The sequence below is a fragment of the Coregonus clupeaformis genome, chromosome 1 (assembly GCF_020615455.1).
Source record: "Coregonus clupeaformis isolate EN_2021a chromosome 1, ASM2061545v1, whole genome shotgun sequence".
Lineage (NCBI taxonomy): Eukaryota > Metazoa > Chordata > Actinopteri > Salmoniformes > Salmonidae > Coregonus > Coregonus clupeaformis.
Window position 1 is genome coordinate 63,834,125 of NC_059192.1, and position 22,650 is coordinate 63,856,774.

The 22,650-nt window shown below is 49.5% G+C and overlaps 1 protein-coding gene across 1 annotated transcript in view; it reads right to left on the reverse strand.

The window, feature by feature from the left end:
- LOC121571651 (attractin-like protein 1) overlaps positions 1–22,650 on the reverse strand; it is a 351,689-nt gene that overhangs the window by 124,506 nt on the left and 204,533 nt on the right. Inside the window, exon 26 of the mRNA XM_041883244.1 lies at positions 16,075–16,136. Within this exon, the coding sequence (XP_041739178.1) occupies positions 16,075–16,136 (62 nt within the window). The remainder of the gene's footprint in view (positions 1–16,074; positions 16,137–22,650) is intronic.

The following is a 22,650-nucleotide window of genomic DNA, read 5'->3' on the forward strand; positions in this document are numbered from 1 at the left end:
ATAAATTTGCAATCTCTAAAAACATGTTTTCACTTTGTCATTATGGGGTATTTTGTGGGGTGAGCAAAACATATCTGAGGGGCTGAGGGTTAGTTGTTCAGTATAGTGGATCACATGAACATGAACATGGGGAAGGGGTTTATAACTCGTCCAATCATCCGAACCACTGGAGAACATATCACAAAAACCCAGCAGCAAGCTACAAGATCGATACCCAATCCTCCACACACAATCCACAAATTACCAAAACAAAGACAATTCCATCTGTACACCATACTGTACCATGCTGTTATCCAATTATATTCCCCCAGGCACACTGAATGGCAAAAGGCTGATTTCTAAGGGAGCCCAAATAGTGGATAACACGATCCCAATTTGTTTACCTTTCTATCAGTTACAAAGAAGAGCACACAAAGCAGTGTTGTTTGTCAAACTGCCTGGAGTATCCCTCAGGTCGCAGCGGCACAGAATGTTGATAGCCATTTTTAATTAATTGGGACAGCTGATAGAGGCTTATTAGCCACTTAGCTTTGTATATTGTCTCTGTGCTGAACTTGAGCAAGAGGAGAAAGAGAGACGATTTCTAATCAACTTAGAGAGAGGAAAAGTGTAATTGGACCAAACTGAACTGCAATGTCACCAATTAGCATTGGGGCTGAAAAGGAGAAGCAGCATAAACGCTCCTTCATTACCACAATTTTTCTTGCTCATTTAGGGAACCACTCTGGAAAGTGTGAACAAGAGAGAGAAAGAGAGAGAAAAAAACGATTTAACCACTCTTCAAAGACAAGCTGGTCATAATAGTTTTTAGAAGTTAATCAGAGTCTGTTAGAATACTAGATAAAATTAAGTGAGAACCTTCCAACCTTTTTTCCCTCTCTCGTTTCTTTCTCTCATGTATGCATGTGTGCATATGTTAAAGATATGCATGATGTACCGTAGGAGATGGCATGGTCACACACACACACACACACACACACACACACACACACACACACACACACACACACACACACACACACACACACACACACACGCACACACACACACAAAGAGTCAGACAGATAGGCAGACAGGTGAACTGTACAGTAAAGATAAATGCAGAAAGATAAGTAGCTTGCATGAACACTAAAATAGAGGAACAGACACACAGTGTAACTGTCACGACTTCCGCCGAGGCTGCCTCCCCTCCTTGTTCGGGCGGGTTTCGGCGTTCGTCGTCACCGGCTTACTAGCTGCTGCCGATCCATTTATCATCACTCCACTTGTCTTGTCTAATTAGTCACACACACCTGGTCCTTATCCCCAATTAGTCATTGTATAAGTGTTCCCTCTGCTTCCTTGTCTGTGTGGGTGATTGTTTGTAGTGAGCTGTGTGTAGCTCGGTTGAGCTACCCTTACCTTGTTGTTGCCAGGGTAGATATTTCCCCTGTGCCTGAGTTTTGTTGTCGCATGCTTGCGCAACTGTTTATCGACTGAATAAACTTTTTGGATGCGTATTACTCTCCTGCGCCTGACTCCTTCTATCACACGCATCACATAATCACCCACCCGCTATGGAGTCAGCGGGAGAAGAGCGCATGCCTGGAGTCATGGCACGGGTCCAGGAGCACTCCACGATGCTTCAGGTCGTCCAACGCCTGGTGAGGAGCAGACCCGATCTGTCGAGACCAGCTGGCCAACCGGATCCAGCCACCTACACCCCAGCACCAGGAGGGCTCCAGATATCCCGACCACGGGCGTTTGAGGGGACAGCGGTGCTGTGCCAGGGATTCCTCCTCCAATTGGAGCTTTACTTCGCCAGCATCAGGCCGGCACCATCGGAGCGGGAGAAGGTGTCCGTCTTCGTTTTCTGCCTCTGTGGGAAAGCCCTGGAGTGGGCCAACACGGTGTGGAACGAAGGGGGAGCCGCGTTGGAGGACTACAGGGAGTTCGCTCGCCTCTTTCGGGCAGTATTCGACCACCCGCCCAAGGGTCGAGAGGCGGGTGAGCGACTGGTCCACCTGAGGTAGGGGACGGGACCGCGTAGGACTTTGCGTTGGAGTTCCGGACGCTGGCAGTGGGTCCGGGTGGAACGAGCTCGCTCTGATCGACCACTTCCGGTGCCATTTGCGGGAGGATGTCCGACGAGAGCTAGCATGCCGGGACACCATGTTGTGCTTCAATAAACTGGTGAACATGGCCATTCAGTTGGACAACCTGCTGGCAGCCAGAGGACGGCGTGGTAGGGGTCTGCCCGTTTCCACCCCGGAAGACTCGAACCTCGAGCCGATGGAGCTGGGTGGAGCCGCCGGCCGAGAGAGCGGAGGACGACAGCGCCAGTGCCACACTGGAGGCGCGAAGGGACATTTCACCACACGTTGTCGTCAACGCTCTTCTAGGTTTGGAGGCAGCAGGCAGGGCACTCTCACATCACCCCAGGTATCGAACACCCACACTTGTTCAGAGCCCTCTGTTGCACACTGTAAAATACTTGTCTCCTTTCCTGAGCGCATGGATGTTCCCCAGTGTAAGGCGCTAGTTGATTCAGGCACAGCTGGGAACTTTATGGACAGGGCATTCGCACATCGTATAGGCATTCCATTGATTCCCCTATCCATTCCATGCCCCAACAGAGCACTTGATAGTCGACCATTAGGGTCCGGGTTGGTTAAGGAAGTTACTGCACCAGTCACCATGATTACCCAGGAGACTCATTGTGAGCAGGTTACTTTTTCCATTATTGAGTCTCCTGCTTTCCCTGTGGTATTAGGTATCCCTTGGCTAGCACTCCACAACCCCACCTTCTCATGGCCACAGAGGGTTCTCACAGGGTGGTCGCGAGAGTGTCAGGGTAGGTGTCTAGGTGTTTCCGTTGGTGGAACCCCGGTGGAAAGTCCAGACAGTACCTCCACCGTGCACATTCCCCCTGAATACCTAGATCTGGTGCAAGCGTTCTCTAAAATGCAGGCTACTAAATTACCACCTCATCGGGCGGGGGATTGCGTGATAAACCTCCGGGTAGACGCTGTACCTCCCAAGAGTCATATATACCCCCGTCACAGGCTGAAACGGTGGCTATGGAAACATATGTCACCGAGTCCCTGCGCCAAGGGTATATACGTCCCTCCATTTCACCCGCCTCCTCGAGTTTCTTCTTTGTGAAGAAGAAGGACGGAGGTCTGCGCCCGTGCATTGATTATCGACCACTGAACAGGGAGACGATCAGATTTAGTTATCCTCTCCGCCTCATTCCTTCAGTGATTGAATCAATGCATGGGGCGCGCTTCTTCACCAAATTAGATCTCAGGAGTGCGTACAACCTGGTGCGTATCCGAGAGGGAGATGAGTGGAAGACAGCAATCAGCACAACCACGGGGCATTATGAATACCTGGTGATGCCCTATGGTTTGATGAATGCTCCCTCAGTTTTCCAGTCCTTTGTGAAAGAGGTGTTTCGGGACATGCTTGGTCGCGGTGTAGTGGTCTACATCAATGACATCCTGGTGCATTCCGCTACGCGCGCCGAGCATGTGTCCCTGGTTCGCAAGGTGCTGGCCCGACTGTTGGAAAATGACCTTCATGCTAAGGCAGAGAAGTGTATGTTTTTCCAGCAGTCCGTCTCCTTCCTTGGACACCACATTTCCACCTCAGGTGTGGAGATGGAGGGAGATCGCATTTCAGCCGTGCGTAATTGGCCGACTCCAACCACGGTTAAGGAGGTGCAGCGCTTCCTTGGCTTTGCCAACTATTATCGGAGGTTTATCTGGGGCTTTGGCAAGGTCGCAGCTCCCATTACCTCCCTGTTGAAGGGTGGGCCATCCCGGCTCCGCTTGTCTGCTGAGGCTGACCTGGCCTTCAGCAAACTGCGGGGTCTGTTCACCTCAGCCCCAGTACTGGCCCACCCCGATTCATCACTACCATTCCTAGTGGAGGTGGATGCGTCCGAGGTTGGGATAGGAGCTGTCCTGTCTCAACCCTCGGGTATGCCACCCCAGCTCCGCCCCTGTGCGTTATTTTCGAAGAAGCTCAGCCCGGTGGAGCAGAACTACGGCGTTGGTGATCGGGAGCTGTTGGCTGTTGTCCGAGCCTTGACCGTGTGGAAGCATTGGCTCGAGGGGGCAAAACAGCCTTTCCTCGTCTGGACGGACCACCGGAACCTGGAGTACATCCGGGCAGCGAGGAGGCTGAATCCTCACCAGGCCAGGTGGGCCCTATTCTTCACCCAGTTTGATTTCACTCTATCATACATCAAGGGGACGAAGAACGTGAAGGCAGACGCGCTGTCCCGGCTGTATGACACAGAGGAGAGGCTCAGAGACAACACTCCCATACTGCCGGCCTCCTGCATTGTGGTGCCGGTAGTATGGGCGATGGACGTGGATATAGAGCAGGCATTACGCACGGATCCCTCTCCACCTCAGTGTCAAGATGGACTACAGTACGTGCCTGCTCTTATCCGTGATCGTCGGATCTACTGGGCACACACGTCACCCTCCTCTGGTCGCCCAGGTATCGGTCGTACAGTGCGCTGCCTGAGTGGAAAGTATTGGTGGCCTACCTTGGCTAAGGACGTGAGGGTGTACGTCTCCTCCTGCTCGGTGTGCGCCCAGAGTAAGGCACCTAGGCACCTCCCAGCGGGTAAGCTACAACCGTTACCATGACCATGGTCTCACCTTAGCATTGATTTTCTGACTGATCTTCCCCACTCCCAAGGTAACACCACCATCCTGGTCATTGTGGACCGCTTCTCCAAGTCCTGCCGCCTCCTTCCTCTGCCCGGTCTCCCCACGGCCCTGTAGACTGCGAAGGCCCTGTTTACTCACGTCTTCCGGCACTACGGGGTACCAGAGGATATAGTGTCTGACCGAGGTCCCCAGTTCACGTCCAAGGTCTGGAAGGTGTTCATGGAACGTCTGGGGGTCTCGGTCAGCCTGACTTCTGGGTTCCACCCTGAGAGTAATGGGCAGGTGGAACGGGTAAATCAGGACATGGGTAGGTTCCTGTGGTCCTACTGCCAGGACCGGCCGGGGGAGTGGTCGGTGTTCTTGCCATGGGCAGAATATGCCCAGAACTCTCTCCGCCACTCCTCCACTAACCTAACGCCTTTCCAGTGTGTTCTAGGTTACCAACCGGTTCTGGCACTGTGGCACCAGAGCCAGACCGAGGCTCCTGCGGTGGATGACTGGTTTCGGCGCGCAGAGGAGACGTGGGATGCTGCCCACGTTCACCTCCAACGCGCTCTGCGTCGTCAGAAGGCCAGCGCTGACCGCCACCGCAGTGTGACCCCCATCTTTGTACCGGGGGAGAGGGTCTGGCTCTCGACCCGGAATCTGCCCCTCCGCCTGCCCTGCCGTAAGCTGAGCCAGCGGTTTGTGGGGCCGTTCAAAGTCCTGAGGAGAGTCAACGAGGTCACATATAGGTTATTACTTCCCCCTGATTACCGTATTAACCCCTCATTTCATGTGTCTCTCCTCAGGCCGGTGGTAGCTGGTCTGCTCCAGGAGCCTGAGGTGCGGGAGGTCCCTCCACCTCCTCTGGACATCGAAGGGGCCCTGCTGTACTCCGTCCATTCCATCCTGGATTTGAGGCGTCAGGTGGGGGGCCTTCAGTACCTCGTGGAGTGGGAGGGGTACGGTCCGGAGGAACGGTGCTGGGTCCCGGTGAGGGATATCCTCGATCCCTCCATGTTACGGGATTTCCACCGTCACCATCCGGCTCGCCCTGCTCCGTGTCCTCCTGGCCGTCCCCGCGGCCAGGGTCGGCATCAAGGGGGGTGTATTGTCACGACTTCCGCCGAGGCTGCCTCCCCTTCTTGTTCGGGCAGGTTTCGGCGTTCGTCATCACCGGCTTACTAGCTGCTGGCGATCCATTTATCATCACTCCACTTGTCTTGTGTAATTAGTCACACACACCTGGTCCTTATCCCCAATTAGTCATTGTATAAGTGTTCCCTCTGTTTCCTTGTCTGTGTGGGTGATTGTTTGTAGTGAGCTGTGTGTAGCTCGGTTGAGCTACCCTTACCTTGTTGTTGCCAGGGTATATACAGTGGGGAGAACAAGTATTTGATACACTGCCGATTTTGCAGGTTTTCCTACTTACAAAGCATGTAGAGGTCTGTAATTTTTATCATAGGTACACTTCAACTGTGAGAGACGGAATCTAAAACAAAAATCCAGAAAATCACATTGTATGATTTTTAAGTAATTAATTTGCATTGTATTGCATGACATAAGTATTTGATACATCAGAAAAGCAGAACTTAATATTTGGTACAGAAACCTTTGTTTGCAATTACAGAGATCATACATTTCCTGTAGGTCTTGACCAGGTTTGCACACACTGCAGCAGGGATTTTGGCCCACTCCTCCATACAGACCTTCTCCATATCCTTCAGGTTTCGGGGCTGTCGCTGGGCAATACGGACATTCAGCTCCCTCCAAAGATGTTCTATTGGGTTCAGGTCTGGAGACTGGCTATGCCACTCCAGGACCTTGAGATGCTTCTTACGGAGCCACTCCTTAGTTGCCCTGGCTGTGTGTTTCGGGTCGTTGTCATGCTGGAAGACCAAGCCACGACCCATCTTCAATGCTCTTACGATACATGGCCCCATCCATCCTCCCCTCAATACGGTGCAGTCGTCCTGTCCCCTTTGCAGAAAAGCATCCCCAAATAATGATGTTTCCACCTCCATGCTTCATGGTTGGGATGGTGTTCTTGGGGTTGTACTCATCCTTCTTCTTCCTGCAAACACGGCGAGTGGAGTTTAGACCAAACAGCTATATTTTTGTCTCATCAGACCACATGACCTTCTCCCATTCCTCCTGTGGATCATCCAGATGGTCATTGGCAAACTTCAGACGGGCCTGGACATGCGCTGGCCTGAGCAGGGGGACCTTGCGTGCACTGCAGGATTTTAATCCATGACGGCGTAGTGTGTTACTAATGGTTTTCTTTGAGACTGTGGTCCCAGCTCTCTTCAGGTCATTGACCAGGTCCTGCCATGTAGTTCTGGGCTGATCCCTCACCTTCCTCATGATCATTGATGCCCCACGAGGTGAGATCTTGCATGGAGCCCCAGACCGAGGGTGATTGACCGTCATCTTGAACTTCTTCCATTTTCTAATAATTGCGCCAACAGTTGTTGCCTTCTCACCAAGCTGCTTGCCTATTGTCCTGTAGCCCATCCCAGCCTTGTGCAGTCTCTCACAGTTGAAGTGTACCTATGATAAAAATTACAGACCTCTACATGCTTTGTAAGTAGGAAAACCTGCAAAATCGGCAGTGTATCAAATACTTGTTCTCCCCACTGTATATCCCCTGTGCCTGAGATTTGTTGTCGCATGCTTGCGCAACTGTTTATTGACTGAATAAACTTTTTGGATGCGTATTACTCTCCTGCGCCTGACTCCTTCTATCGCACGCATCACAGTCACTCAAACATATGAAGATATACTAAGAGAAAAACAGAAGAAAGATGCTAAAGGAGAGGCATGTAGAGGGTCAAAACATGTCCAAATTATCAAATTACTGTACTGTTGTTACAGTACCTGAAATAAGATGATGACAGTGAAATCTATGATTGCATACTGCCCTAACTCACGATTGGAGAAAAAACACCTAAGGGAATAGATCTCCTCCACTCTGTCTATCCCCCTCACCCTTCCTAGTTCCTGCTCTCTCTCTCTTTCACTTTTCCCCTCTGTATCTCTATCTCTGTGGTGCCAGCTCCATCATGTCAGTGTGCTGTGCCCTCCGCCTGCAGGGCCCGACTCACACACTGGGCACCGCAACTCTGCCGCCCTACCACTTCATCTCTTATACACACTAATGGAGCACAGCCAGCACACACACACACAGAAACATACACACCAAGGCATGCAGACACGCACACTCACACACAAACATGCAACGGACAAAACATATACTCTCACACACATTCACACATACAAAGACCACAAACTCACACCCTCTGTGATATGCACATGCATAGCCTACATTTACACAGACACATTTACAACCATGTTAACATAGCCACACCCTCTGACACATGTGAACTCCTTTTTCCCTTTGCCTAAAGCATCTAATCAACTGAGGTGACACAGGGAGGCACATACTGCTTCTGCTAAAGCCTTTGAGCTACTACCAATTGGATGCATCTCACAGGACCCATGATGCACAGGGCTCTGTTGAGGTTTTATTTATTGTGATATAATTATAACTGCACTTGATCACTGCAATAAACTTAACAAGGCAGGATAAGAGCAGGGGACAAACACAGAGAGTGACATTACATAGAGAAATCAGCTGTTACATCTGAAGAAAAAGTGGGAAAAGTACATGCTTCAGAAGCTGCTTACTAAAGAGGACAGTGGGTGAGAAGGAAGTGCGTGAAACTACGAAACATGACACAGTGGAATAAGCTCTTGGAGGAACTCGACTGAACCTTAAAGGCCCAGTGCAGTCAAAAACGTGATTTTCCTGTATTTTATATATATCTCCACACTAAGAGGTTGGAATAATACTGTGAAATTGTAAAAATTATGATAATGCCCTTTTAGTGTAAGAGCTGTTTGAAAAGACCGCCTGAAATTTCAGCCTGTTTTGGTGGCATGGAGTTTTGGTATGCCTGGGGACAGACCAATAAGACCAATAAGAAAGACTGTTCTAAACCTGTCTGTCAATAATGAAACACAACGCACAGTGCTTCTGTCACACCCTGATCTGTTTCACCTGTCTTGTGCTTGTCTCCACCCCCCACCAGGTGACTCCCATTTTCGCTATTATTGCCTGTGTATTTACAGTGAGGGAAAAAAGTATTTGATCCCCTGCTGATTTTGTACGTTTGCCCACTGACAAAGAAATTATCAGTCTATAATTTTAATGGTAGGTATATTTGAACAATGAGAGACAGAATAACAACAAAAAAATCCAGAAAAACGCATGTCAAAAATGTTATAAATTGATTTGCATTTTAATGAGGGAAATAAGTATTTGACCCCTCTGCAAAACATGACTTAGTACTTGGTGGCAAAACCCTTGTTGGCAATCACAGAGGTCAGACGTTTCTTGTAGTTAGCCACCATGTTTGCACACATCTCAGGAGGGATTTTGTCCCACTCCTCTTTGCAGATCTTCTCCAAGTCATTAAGGTTTCGAGGCTGAAGTTTGGCAACTCGAACCTTCAGCTCCCTCCACATATCTTCTATGGGATTAAGGTCTGGAGACTGGCTAGGCCACTCCAGGACCTTAATGTGCTTCTTCTTGAGCCACTCCTTTGTTGCCTTGGCCGTGTGTTTTGGGTCATTGTCATGCTGGAATACCCATCCATGACCCATTTTCAATGCCCTGGCTGAGGGAAGGAGGTTCTCACCCAAGATTTGACGGTACATGGCCCCGTCCATCGTCCCTTTGATGCGGTGAAGTTGTCCTGTCCCCTTAGCAGAAACCCCCCCAAAGCATAATGTTTGCACCTCCATGTTTGACGGTGGAGATGGTGTTCTTGGGGTCATAGGCAGCGTTCCTCCTCCTCCAAACACGGCAAGTTGAGTTGATGCCAAAGAGCTCCATTTTGGTCTCATCTGACCACAACACTTTCACCTAGTTCTCCTCTGAATCATTCAGATGTTCATTGGCAAACTTCAGACGGGCATGTATATGTGCTTTCTTGAGCAGGGGGACCTTGCGGGCGTTGCAGGATTTCAGTCCTTCACGGCGTAGTGTGTTACCAATTGTTTTCTTGGTGACTATGGTCCCAGCTGCCTTGAAATCATTGACAAGATCCTCCCGTGTAGTTCTGGGCTGATTCCTCACCGTTCTCATGATCATTGCAACTCCACGAGGTGAGATCTTGCATGGAGCCCAGGGCGAGGGATATTGACAGTTATTTTGTGTTTCTTCCATTTGCGAATAATCGCACAAACTGTTGTCACCTTCTCACCAAGTTGCTTGGTGATGGTCTTGTAGCCCATTCCAGCCTTGTGTAGGTCTACAATCTTGTCCCTGACATCCTTGGAGAGCTCTTTGGTCTTGGCCATGGTGGAGAGTTTGGAATCTGATTGATTGATTGCTTCTGTGGACAGGTGTCTTTTATACAGATAACAAGCTGAGATTAGGAGCACTCCCTTTAAGAGTGTGCTCCTAATCTCAGCTCGTTACCTGTATAAAAAACACCTGGGAGCCAGAAATCTTTCTGATTGAGAGGGGGTCAAATACTTATTTCCCTCATTAAAATGCAAATCAATTCATAACATTTTTGACATGCGTTTTTTCTGGATTTTTTTGTTGTTATTCTGTCTCTCACTGTTCAAATAAACCTACCATTAAAATTATAGACTGATAATTTCTTTGTCAGTGGGCAAACGTACAAAATAAGCAGGGGATCAAAAACTTTTTTCCCTCACTGTATACCTGCGTTTTCTGTTTGTCTGTTGCCAGTTCCTCTTGTCTTGTCGAGTCTTACCAGCCCATTTTCCAGCATCTCTAGTTTCTGTTTTCTAGTCCTCCCAGTTCTTCCTGCCCTGACCCTGAGCCTGCCTGCCGTTCTGTCCCTGTTTAACGCTGCCTTGGATTACTGACCATTCTGCCTGCCCTTGACCTGCCGTTTGCCTGCCTCCTGTGTCTGCATCTGAGTCGTGTTAGTACGAACTGGCCATGACTAACCCAGCAGACTCGGACCTGCTCCGCAACGCCGTCTCCTCCCAAGGAGCCACCATTGGAAGACTCGGGGAGTTACTTCAAAATCTTATGGAAGGATTCCAGACCTTGGTGGTATGCCACGACAACAATTTCAATACATTGCTGGAGTAATTCGGCGGATTGTCTATTAGGCAGCCAGCCACTACAGTAACCTCCCATCCTCTCAGTAACCCCGCTGTCAGCAGCGCGTCTCCCCAGCCGACCACTGCTTCCCGAGAACCCTGCTTACCTCCTCCGGAACGTTATAGATTCTGGAACCTGTCGGGCGTTTCTCCCAGTGCTCCCTCATCTTCGAGCTGCAGCCCTCTTATTTTCCCTCGGACCGCTAGAAGATAGTGTACCTTATAACGCTGATGTCTGGGAGGGCTCTCGCCTGGGATACTGCGGTGGTGAAAAAGGTGTTTGATTCTCTGTTGTCTGGGAGAGAGGCTGCTCGGAAGCTACTCCTACAACGTCAAGACTCCCATAGTGTGGCAGACTATGCGGTCGATTTCCACACATTGGCCGCCGAGAGTGCCTGGAACCCAGAATCCCTGTTCGACACGTTCCTTCACGTATTATTGGAGGAGGTTAAAGACGAGCTCGCAGCCCAGGAGCTGCCCATGGATCTCGACTCTCTCATTGCCTTGACCATACGGATCGATGGGCGGCTACGGGAACGTAGGAGGGAGAGGAGGTCTGTTCCCAGTCACACTCGCTCGTCCAAGGATCCCACCTCGCCTCCGAGGAATCCCGGAAGTCCCCGTTGTCTACATTACTGAGAGAATCCGAGGTTACCCGAGTTCCCCCGGGACTCACCGAGGTCTGCCGACTCGCCACCTCCAGAGCCTATGCAACTTGGCAGAGTTAAATTATCGTTTACGCAGACTGAACACCAAGAGCTGTCTGTATTGTGGGACTACAGATCATTACATTTCTACCTGTCCATTAAAAGACCAGGCCCATCAGTAGGTACGAGTATGCTGGTGGGCCGTACAGAGAATTTCCAATCTCCCATTACTCGTACCCCTCTCCATGCCATCCTGCTGTGGGGTGACAGGTCTAAATCTCTCCGGGTACACTTTGACTCTGGTGCCGACAAGAGTTTTATGGACACTACCCTGGTGTTAGAGCTGGGAATCCCCACTCAACCCCTCTCCATTCCCATGGACGTTAGAGCGCTGGATGGGCGCTCTATTGGCAGAGTCACCCACAATACAGTTCCTTCCGAGTGTCAGGTAACCACAGTGAGTCTATGCAATTTCTGCTCATCAAATCTCCTCAGGTACCCATGATGTTGGGGTTTTCATGGCTCCAGAGGCACAATCCCCTTATCGACTGGACTGTTGGTTCTATCAAGGGTTGGAGCCCGTTCTGCCACACTCATTGCCTGAAGTCGGCGCAGCCTACCCCGGTACGTCTTCCTGCGGGCTTGGAAAAAGCCTCGAACCTCTCCGCCGTCCCAGCGGAGTTACAGGACCTCCGGGAGGTTTTCAACAAGGCCAGTGCCACATCACTTCCTCCGCATTGGCCATACGACCTCGGGGGCGGCTTTATTCCCTGTCGGGTCAGGAGACCAAGGCGATGGAAAGGTACATTAAGGACTCCCTGGCTGCAGGGTGTATCCGTCCTTCTGCTTCCCCCGCCGGCACAGGGTTTTTCTTTGTGGAGAAGAAGGACAAAACCCTGCGCCCATGTATCGACTACCGGGGCCTCAATGACATCACGGTCAAAAACTGTTACCCACTACCACTCATCGCCTCGGCTTTCGAGCCTCCCCAGGGGGCTACGATCTTCTCGAAGTTGGACCTTCGGAACGCCTACCATCTGGTGCGGATATGGGAAGGAGACAAGTGGAAGGCAGCCTTTAACATGGCTAGGGGGCACTACGAATACCTGGTGATGCCATTCGGACTGACCAACGCTGTTGCAGTGTTCCAGGCCCTGGTTAACGGTGTTCTCCGCGACATGTTGAAACGCTTCGTGTTCGTCCACCTTGATGACATCCTCATTCTTTCCCGCTCAGCTCAAGAACATGTCCTCCAGCGTCTCCTGGAGAACCAGCTTTTTGTTAAAGCTGAGAAATGTGAATTCCATCGCTCTACCATCTCCTTCCTAGGATACATCATCGCTGCAGGTAATATGCAGATGGATCCTGGCAAGGTGAGAGCGGTGGTGGATTGGCCTCAACCCACATCCAGAGTGTAGCTGCAACGCTTCCTGGGGTTTGTTAATTTCTACCGCCTTTTCATCCGGGGTTACAGCACCCTGGCTTCCCCCCTTTCAGTACTCACCTCTCCCAAGGTCCCGTTCACATGATCTCCAGCTGCTGACTGGGCGTTCTCTGACCTCAAGCATCGTTTCACTACAGCTCCCATCATAATACATCCGGATTTGTCCCGTCAGTTTGTTGTGGAGGTCAACGCCTCGGACGTTGGAGTGGGATTATGTCCTGTCCCAGCGTTCTGCCCAGGACCAAAAGCTGCATCCCTGCGCTTTCCTTTCCCATCGTCTTAACACCACTGAGACATGGGAAATCGAGAACTACTCGCGGTGAAGATGGCGTTGGAGGAGTGGAGGCACTGGTTAGAGGGGGCGGAACATCCATTCGTAGTGTGGACTGATCACAAGAACCTTGAATATCTCCGCACCGCCAAGCGCCTCAACTCTAGGCAAGCTCGATGGGCCCTGCTATTCACTCGGTTCAACTTTACCATCTCCTACCATCCGGGATCCAAGAATGTGAAGCCGGATGCGCTCTCACGCCTCTATAGCCCCGCTGTTACACTGTCAGACCCCGAGACCATTCTCCCTCGTCCCGGGTTCTGGAAGGTGTTCTGCACACTCATTAGGTCGTCGGACAGCCTGTCCTCCGGTTTTCACCCCAGTCTAACGGCCAGTCGGAGCGAGCCAATCAGGACCTGGAGATGGCTCTTCGTTGCCTCATCTCCGCCAACCCCACAACCTGGAGCCAGCAATTTGTGTGGGTGGAATACGCCCGCAACACCCTTCCCTGCTTGGCCACTGGTCTCTCGCCTTTCGGGTGTTCCATGGGATATCAGCCCCCGCTCTTCCCTGAGCAAGAGGTCAGCATACCCTCGGCCCAGATGTTTGTCCGCCACTGTCGCTGTACCTGGATTAGAGCCCGGTCCGCTCTTCTCAAGACCACCTCCAGGTATCGTCTCGGGCAGAGGGTATGTGTCACGATCGTCTAAAACAGGAACAGACCAATACGCAGCGCGTTGAGTGAACATGATGACTTTAATTGATAAAGCACGTAAATACAAAACAAAAGACGATAGTGAAGTCCAACAGTGACTATGACTGAAACGGAACAAAAACCCACAACCACAAGGTGAAAACACACAGTATAAATATGGCTCCCAATCAGAGATAACGAGCCGACAGCTGACACTCGTTACCTCCGATTGGGAGTCACTGACCAAACACGGAAACAAAACCAAAACCAAACACAACAAATGAACACACCCTATACCCAACACACCCAAATGAATACACCCTGGCTCAACCAACACAGTCCCGGAGCCAGAGCGTGACAGTACCCCCCCTAAAGGCGCGGACTGCGACCGCGCCTCAATACGGGCTAAACAAGGGAGGGCTGGGCGGGCATACCTCTTCGGCGGTGGTTCTGGCTCTGGTCGTGGTCCCCACCCCACCATAGTCACTACCCGCTTTCGTAGCCTCCTCCAACTGACCCCCACCGGATTAAGGGGCAGCACCGGACTAAGAGGCAGCACCGGACTAAGGGGCAGCACCGGACTAAGGGGCAGCACCGGACTAAGGGGCAGCACCAGACTAAGGGGCAGCACCGACTAAGGGGCAGCACCGGACTGAATGGCAGATCCTGGCTGGCTGGCTCTGGCGGATCCTGGCTGGACCGGCTCATGGCTGGCTGACGGATCTGGCTGCTCATGGCTGGCTGACGGATCTGGCTGCTCGTGGCTGGCTGACGGATCTGGCTGCTCGCGGCTGGCTGACGGATCTGGCTGCTCGTGGCAGGCTGACGGATCTGGCTGCTCATGGCTGGCTGACGGATCTGGCTGCTCGCGGCAGGCCGACGGATCTGGCTGCTCATGGCTGGCGGAAGGCTCTGGCTGATCCTGTCTGGCGGAAGGCTCTGGCTGATCCTGTCTGGCGGAAGGCTCTGGCTGATCCTGTCTGGCGGAAGGCTCTGGCTGATCCTGTCTGGCGGAAGGCTCTGGCTGATCCTGTCTGGCGGAAGGCTTTAGCGGTCCCGGTCTGGCGGACGGCTCTGAAGGCTCATGGCAGACGGGCGGCTTATGCAGCGCTTGGCAGACGGACAGTTCAGACGGCGTTGGGCAGACAGGCAGTTCAGGCGCCTTTGGGCAGACGGGCAGTTCAAGCGCCGTTGGGCAGACGGGCAGTTCAGGCGCCGTTGGGCAGACGGGCAGTTCAGGCGCCCGTTGGGCAGACGGTCAGTTCAGGCGCCGTTGGGCAGACGGCAGACTCTGGCCGGCCGAGACGCACTATAGGCCTGGTGCGTGGTGCCGGAACTGGTGGTCCCGGGCTGAGGACACGCATCTCAGGGCTAGTGCGGGGAGAAGGAACAGGGCATGCTGGACCCTGGGGACGCACATAAGGCCTAGTGCGTGGTGCCGGAACTGGTGGTCCCGGGCTGAGGACACGCATCTCAGGGCTAGTGCGGGGAGCAGGAACAGGCCGGGCTGGGCTGGCGACGCACACCGTAGACTTGGTGCGGGTGGCAGGAACAGGCCGGACCGGGCTGGCGACGCGCACCGTGGGTTTGGTGCGAGTGGCAGGAACAGGCCGGGTCGGGCTGGCGACGCACACCGTAGGCTTGGTGCGGGTGGCAGGAACAGGCCGGGCTGGGCTGGCGACGCACACCGTAGACTTGGTGCGGGTGGCAGGAACAGGCCGGACCGGGCTGGCGACGCACACCGTAGACTTGGTGCGGGTGGCAGGAACAGGCCGGACCGGGCTGGCGACGTACACCGTAGGCTTAGTACGTGTGGCAGGAACAGGCCGGGCTGGGCTGGCGACGCACACCGTGGGCTTGATGCGTGGAGTAGGAACAGGCCAATTAAGGAAGTGGCAACTCGAATGAACTTTGATCGCTTTTATTCAAATTTTTACATTGCAAAAAGTGAAAATACTTTTCCAGTACCGTATCTGGCCAAATAGGTCCCGGAACAAAACAGTCCAAGATGGAGAGGTGCCGGATCCTGTTCCGGCAGGATCCGGCTCAAATTAAGCACGGACAACGCTCATTCAGTGAAACCGGTTGACTGGCAGAAGTTGGCCTGGAGACAGCAGACACAATTAGGTCTGTTGTGTTTTTTTATTAAGCAGCAAGGGATTAACCATGGAAAATGGCATATTTGTTTGCCTTATTAGTTCCATCTAAATGGTACGTACCTGAAAAAGGTGACAAAAAACTGCACCAGGTCCATGATGCTGTTGTGCTGGGAGAAGGCAATCTATGGAAGGAAAGACAGAAAAAAGGAGGATGTGAGAAGGATGTGAAAGATATTGAATATGTTGCATACAGTGGACATATTGATAATACCTTAATAAAACATATGTTGCTGACAAGAAACAGAAGTAGACAGAGTTTCCATTAGAATAATTCAATATAGTAGTTTATGCTACTGGCTGGAGACAGTACACACAGCAGGGGGATTCATTTCAAATGTACACCTTAAGTTCCGCAGCACGTGGACTATTTTCCTTCCCCGCTAATCAGGGCCTGTTCCAATCAAGGGAAACCAGGTGAGTGGATTTTCTGGCCAATCAATGACATTACACAGTCATTGTGGTTAACTATTAAAGTGAAAAGTCTAAAGGGAACGTTAACGTTAACCAAACTAAAGCCATTTTTCAGACATTAACGATCTTGTGCATGACGGTGCAATAATAAATACATGCATTACTGTACATGGTTACACAACCTACCCACACATGTAACAAGGACTCATGTGAAACCGCTGTTTTGTAGATATCTGCTTTACCTAAGGCTAGTGGTTGCTATGAACCATTACATAAGTTACATAAGGGGACTAATTTTTCTTTGCAATGCAAACTGCATTAGCTGCAGCACCACATGTTCTCTCCCACTTCATGACTAGTATGAGAGAGGTGCATGACTAAATCTACCTCCCATATTTGTAGATCACTTTATGCTGTGAGAGACTAAACTATTCAATGATATATTCAACTATTGTGATTTTCTCATTTGTTAGCTCATGCAAGGGGATATTGAATGGCACGTTGATATGTTTGCAGGTATAATTTAAAATCAAATCACATTTTATTTGTCACATGCAGCGAATACAACTTGGGTAGACTTTACTTTGAAATGCTTGCTTATGAGTCCTTCCCAATGATGCAGAGTTTAAAAATAGTAACATAAGAGGAATAAAATACACAAAAATAGAGCTATATACAGGGAGTACCAGAACCAGATCAATGTGCAGAGGTACGAGGTATTTGAGGTAGATATGTACACGAAGGCAGGGTAAAGTGACTAGCCATCAGGATAGATAATAATAAGAGTAAAATAAAGAACAGAGCAGCAGCAGCAAATGATGAGTGTAAAAGTGTGTGAGTGTGCGTGTGTAATGTGTATATATGTGTGTTTGTGTTGTGTCAGTAGGCGTGTGTCTGTTATGTGTGTGGGCGTATGTAGTGTGTGTGAATGTGTGTGGTTTTTGTGTGGGAGTGTCAATGTAGTGTGTGTGAGTGAGTGTGTATATGGTGTGTATACATAGTCTAGTGAGTGTGTGTAGGGTCAGTGCAGATACACTACATGAACAAAAGTATGTGGACACCTGCTCGTCGAAAATCTTACTCCAAAATCATGGGAATTAATATGGAGTTGGTCCCCCCTTTGCTGCTATAACAGCCTCCACTCTTCTGTGAAGGCTTTCCACTAGCTGTTGGAACATTGTTGCAGGGACTTGCTTCCATTCAACCACAAGAGCATTAGTGAGGTCGGGTATTGATTTTGGGCGATTAGGCCTGGCTCGCAGTCGGCGTTCCAATTCATCCCAAAGGTGTTCGACGGGTTTGAAGTCAGGGCTCTGTGGAGGCCAGTCAAGTTCTTCCACACCAATCTCGACAAACCATTTCTGTATGGACTACGCCTTGTGCACGGGGGCATTGTCATGCTGAAACAGGAAAGGGCCTTCCCCAAACTGTTGCCACAAAATTGGAAGCACAGAATTGTTTAGAATGTAATTGTATGCTGTAGCGTTAAGATTTTCCTTCACTGGAACTAAGGGACCTAGCCTGAACCATGAAAAACAGCCCCAGACCATAATTCCTCCTCCACCAAACTTTACAGTTGGCACTATGCATTCGGGAGGGTAGCGTTCTCCTGGCATCCGCCAAACTCAGATTTGTCCATCGGACTGCCAGATGGTGAAGCTTGTGCTGCCTACCACTTCGCAGCTGAGTTGTTGTTGCTCCTAGACGTTTCCACTTCAGAATAACAGCCCTTACAGTTGACCGAGGAAGCTCTAGCAGGGCAGAAATTTGACGAACTGACTTGTTGGAAAGGTGGCATCCTATGACGGTGCCACGTTGAAAGTCACTGAGCTCTTCAGTAAGGCCATTCTACTGACAATGTTTGTCTATGGAGATTGCATGGCTGTGTGCCTGATTTTATACACCTGTCAGCAACGGTTGTGGCTAAAATAGCCAAATCCCCTAATTTGAAAGGGTGTCCACATACTTTTGTATATATAGTGTAGTTTGGGTACCATTTATTAACTATTTAGCAGTCTGGCTATTTAGCAGTCTTATGACTTTGGGGTAGAAGCTGTCTCGGAGCCTGTTGGTCCGAGAGCCGGACGGTAGCAGAGTCTTTGGCAATTTTTTGGGCCTTCCTCTGACACCGCCTGATATAGAGGCCCTGGATGGCAGGGAGCTCAGCCCCAGTGATGTACTGGGCTGTCTGCACCACCCTCTGTAGCGCTTTGTGGTCAGGGCGGTGCATTTGCCATACCAAGCGGTGATGCAGCATAAAACTCCACAATGTGTTTATCAGTGGCCTGCTTAACCAAGTTTAACTGGACAAAGTGGAAGAAGTCCTGTACTGTACATACCATGGCAGTAAACACACACATTACACTACAAGGATAAGCATGTGTAACCTACACCAAGTCCCCTCTGCTCCCCCACCACACACAAACTAAGTTCTGCCTGTCACAAACTATCACATTTGCTGTATACAGCACCAATCTCTACATTTCCTTTACTTGTCATCTGTCCCAATGATCAACTCTGTTTTCCCCTTCTCCCCATGACTACACCTGTACAATGTTGGGCCACGCAGAGCCTGCTGTTAGTACAAACCCACTGCCTTCAGCTACAAGTCGTCAAAAGGGTTTATTTCTACGCTGAAGTCATTCACAGAAATTTGATAAGTTTGCAGGCATAATTGATTTAACATATTTTCACTAAGCCAAGAGCAGAAGTCGACCTAACAGAAGGTCTACGGGTTTGGTCGTTTTTAATGTCCTCCTCACATTGAACAGAGGGGAAATATGTGCTGTTCCATATGTTTCTGGTAGATAATTCTAGTTCCTATACATAAAAGGTGAGTCAAGACATAAACACATGGCTTTTGAGGAATAATAACCTGTCAAAAACCCGGCCATGTTTGAAGAATACCTCAGAAGGTAGTTGGTGGGGGAGGAAGGATTTAAGTGATTTACTGGCATGTATGTTTCTAGTGAAATTGCCTTCCATTGAAACATTTTGAGAAAGTCCGATTTTCGTCCAGAGGGACACACCATTAAGGGTGATATCAGATGGAAGCCTTGGTCTACAGTCAATGCACTCAGCCCTCAAGTATTACCCCTCCCCCCCCTCCCCACCACATATCACGGCTGATGCACGCTGGTGAGGACGGCCCTTCAATTTACGACAGCCGCAGTTGGGAAAGCAACAACAATCAATAAGCAGTACGGGGCTGGCCCTCTTCTGCAGGAGATGTACGGCGGTAGCGTCGTCGCCAGGTCTCGATGGCACTGGCAGTCGAGGAAAACGGGCACATCACTCCTCCTGACATCAACTGCTTGCATGGAAAATATCCCTCCATCATAAAAGAGAATCCTTTTCTGTCGTTTTTTGAAATCTCAGCACTCACCCGCCTTTTACTCTGTTCCATTAAAAAGCTCTTTGAGGAAATGGGAGCGCTGTGAGCTTGCTAGAGTCGGATCCCTTTCGGCAGGCCTGCAGGTTTTTTGGAGAAGGCCCAGTTGATGGTGTGTGTTCTGTGATGGATCACTAGGAGCAGTGTTTGTGGTTTAAAGCAAGGCAGGAAGGACATGGCCATAAAACCAGCAACATCTCTGTTTGCTCTGGATCTCTGAGGGCTGGTATTAAAGCCAGGGCTGTGGGGTTAAAGGGGCTTGCAGTTAAATGCCTCACTACAAACAGGTTGAGTGGGGAGAGCAGAACTGAATATGATCACTTAGGAGAGTGCTCAATGGTTTACATAACTTTGCATTAGTGAATATAAATGTTTGATTAGATCTGTTTAAATATGTCAATGTGAAAATATGTAAATTAAGTGGAAAGAGTTCCGCTTATAGGTGGATTCTACTACCCTGCCATAACTGAATAGGAACATGTCTATTATAAATAGCCAGAGGTGGGACCAAGTCCCTATTATTCGAGTCACAAGCATGTCTCAAGTCACAAGGTCCGAGTCTCAAGTCGAGTTCCAAGTAGAACGGGTCGAGTCTCGAGTCAAGTCCAAGTCGTGCATTTGAAGAGCAAGTCAAGTCGGGTCGAGTCACACGTTTTTACTTGTTCAACTACAAAAAGTTTTTACTTGTTCAACTACAAATCTTTGTCTATTTATTGAGGCTACCAGACAGCCCTTTTAACGATTTTGTCCACAACATATTTTGATTATGTAATAATACATTTTAACAACAAATTCCAAATGCAAGCTTCATAAGTAAATGATCAATTTCAAACAATTTCATACCAAAATACCAGCAGGCCTATGCTAGTAATTGTTGCTTGATGCCCCATTGCTGGTGAGCTTGCAAAGTAAACAGTTAATATTTTTGGACCTGCATATTTATTTATGGCAATACTCTCTCCCTACATTTTGACGTTTGCGCTGTACCCGATCCTATAGCTGTACAACAAATCTCCAATCTGTTTGCTAGCTCACCCGACCTGTGTTGATTGACAGTTATGCTGGTCTAATCAGAGGGCCGAGTGTGCGTTTCACTAGCCAATATGTTGCACATTTTTTGCAAGTGCGATGCTGCGGCTACTGTATCTGTCTGCGTGGAGAGTAATCCACAGAGACAATGTTCCACAAAATGAGTGACAGAACGTTACAAAACCTGGCCAGATAATTTCAAGTCATTAGTCTGAAGTCAAAGTCGAATCCCGAGTCTTGAGGCTCCAAGTCCAAGTCAAGTCTCTAGTTATTTTATTTTATATGAAGTCGAGCCTCAAGTCATCAAATTTGTAACTCGAGTCAGACTCGAGTCCAAGTCATGTGACTCAAGTCCACACCTCTGTAAATAGCAGGCCAACTATATTAATAATGAATAGGGGACTGTCAACAGATCACATAAGAGGATAAATAAGATGATAATTCTCCCACACACACTCAGTCCCATACCATAGGCCTGTGTTCCAACTCCACTCCCTCTCTACTAGAATCAAATTGTTTGGAGATCAGAGGTTAATAATGTATTGAGTGACAGTGCCCTCTAAAGCTCAATAGCAACCTATTTGAGTTGCAATTAGTACGAGTGAGACCAAACCAAGAGAGAGGAGAGGGAAGAGATAGTCACAGGCCTCTGAAGTCAATGATATGACTCAAAGGCCCAGAGGCCCACATTAAGACAGAAGAGTCATTACTGCAGGCCTACGGTGGCCCTCATGGGACGGTCAGAGAGGCAGTGAGGTAACTGTGCTGTTCTCAATTCCCAAAGCCTGGCGAATAGTCGCTTGTTAAAAGCTAGAGTAAAAGAGAGATTTCAACTTATCAATAAGAGATGGGAGAAATAGGGAAAGGGGTGCAGTGGATCACAGGGGGGAGGGGATAGGAGGGTAACTGTGTGAATGTGAGTCTGTGAAATTAAGAGTGTGTGTGTCCAAGAAAGAAAAATCAAGAGAGAGAGCGAGAGAGAGAGAGTAAGGGTGAAAGAGCGAGAGAATGAGAGAAAGTGCTTCTCCACAGGAAAACTGGACATGCGGCTACATTAGCATATTCATGAGGATACCTAATGACCACAGCAAGGCATTAGCTGAGTGTGACATCCACCTACACAGTATGCTAATCAGTGATCCTCAGCGATATGTGTTAAACATTTTACCGTTTTCAAGAGTAACCACAAGTGCACTCCTTTTAAACCGATAGGTGCTCCACTCACTCATTCCTCTCAGAGTTTATATACTGTATGTGTGTGAATTCATTGTTAAGTGTCATCGTTTGAAGAGTATATTTTTAAACCCATGTTTACCCCAGCTACAATATGTTCTTTGTTATATAAACATTGAATAAAGTCATGAAGTCGTATAGCGAGCCATCATAAAAGACCACTTGTGTTACATTGTGTTTATCTATCTGCCATACATTGATCTAGACCAGGGCTGTTCAAGTCCGGTCCAGGAGGGCCGAAACACTTCTGGTTTTTGTTTCTACCTGGTAGTTAATTGCACTCAACTGGTGTCCCAGGTCTGATTCCTTATTAGAAGGATGAGATGAAAAACAGAAGTGTGTCAGCACTCCAGGACCAACACTAAAAGCCCTGATCTAGACTCACTAATTCTCCCTCTTCTCCCAATGTGATGGCGGCATCATTGATATCAAATAGAGCCTGTTGCGCGCTAACAGCCATCACCAGAGGTTTGTGCATGTTCCTGTCCCTGGGAACTGACATGACTGCAAGGGGGCGGGTCGAAAACAGACCAAAATGGGTCCAGAGTACCAGGAAGAGAGCTACCCAGCAG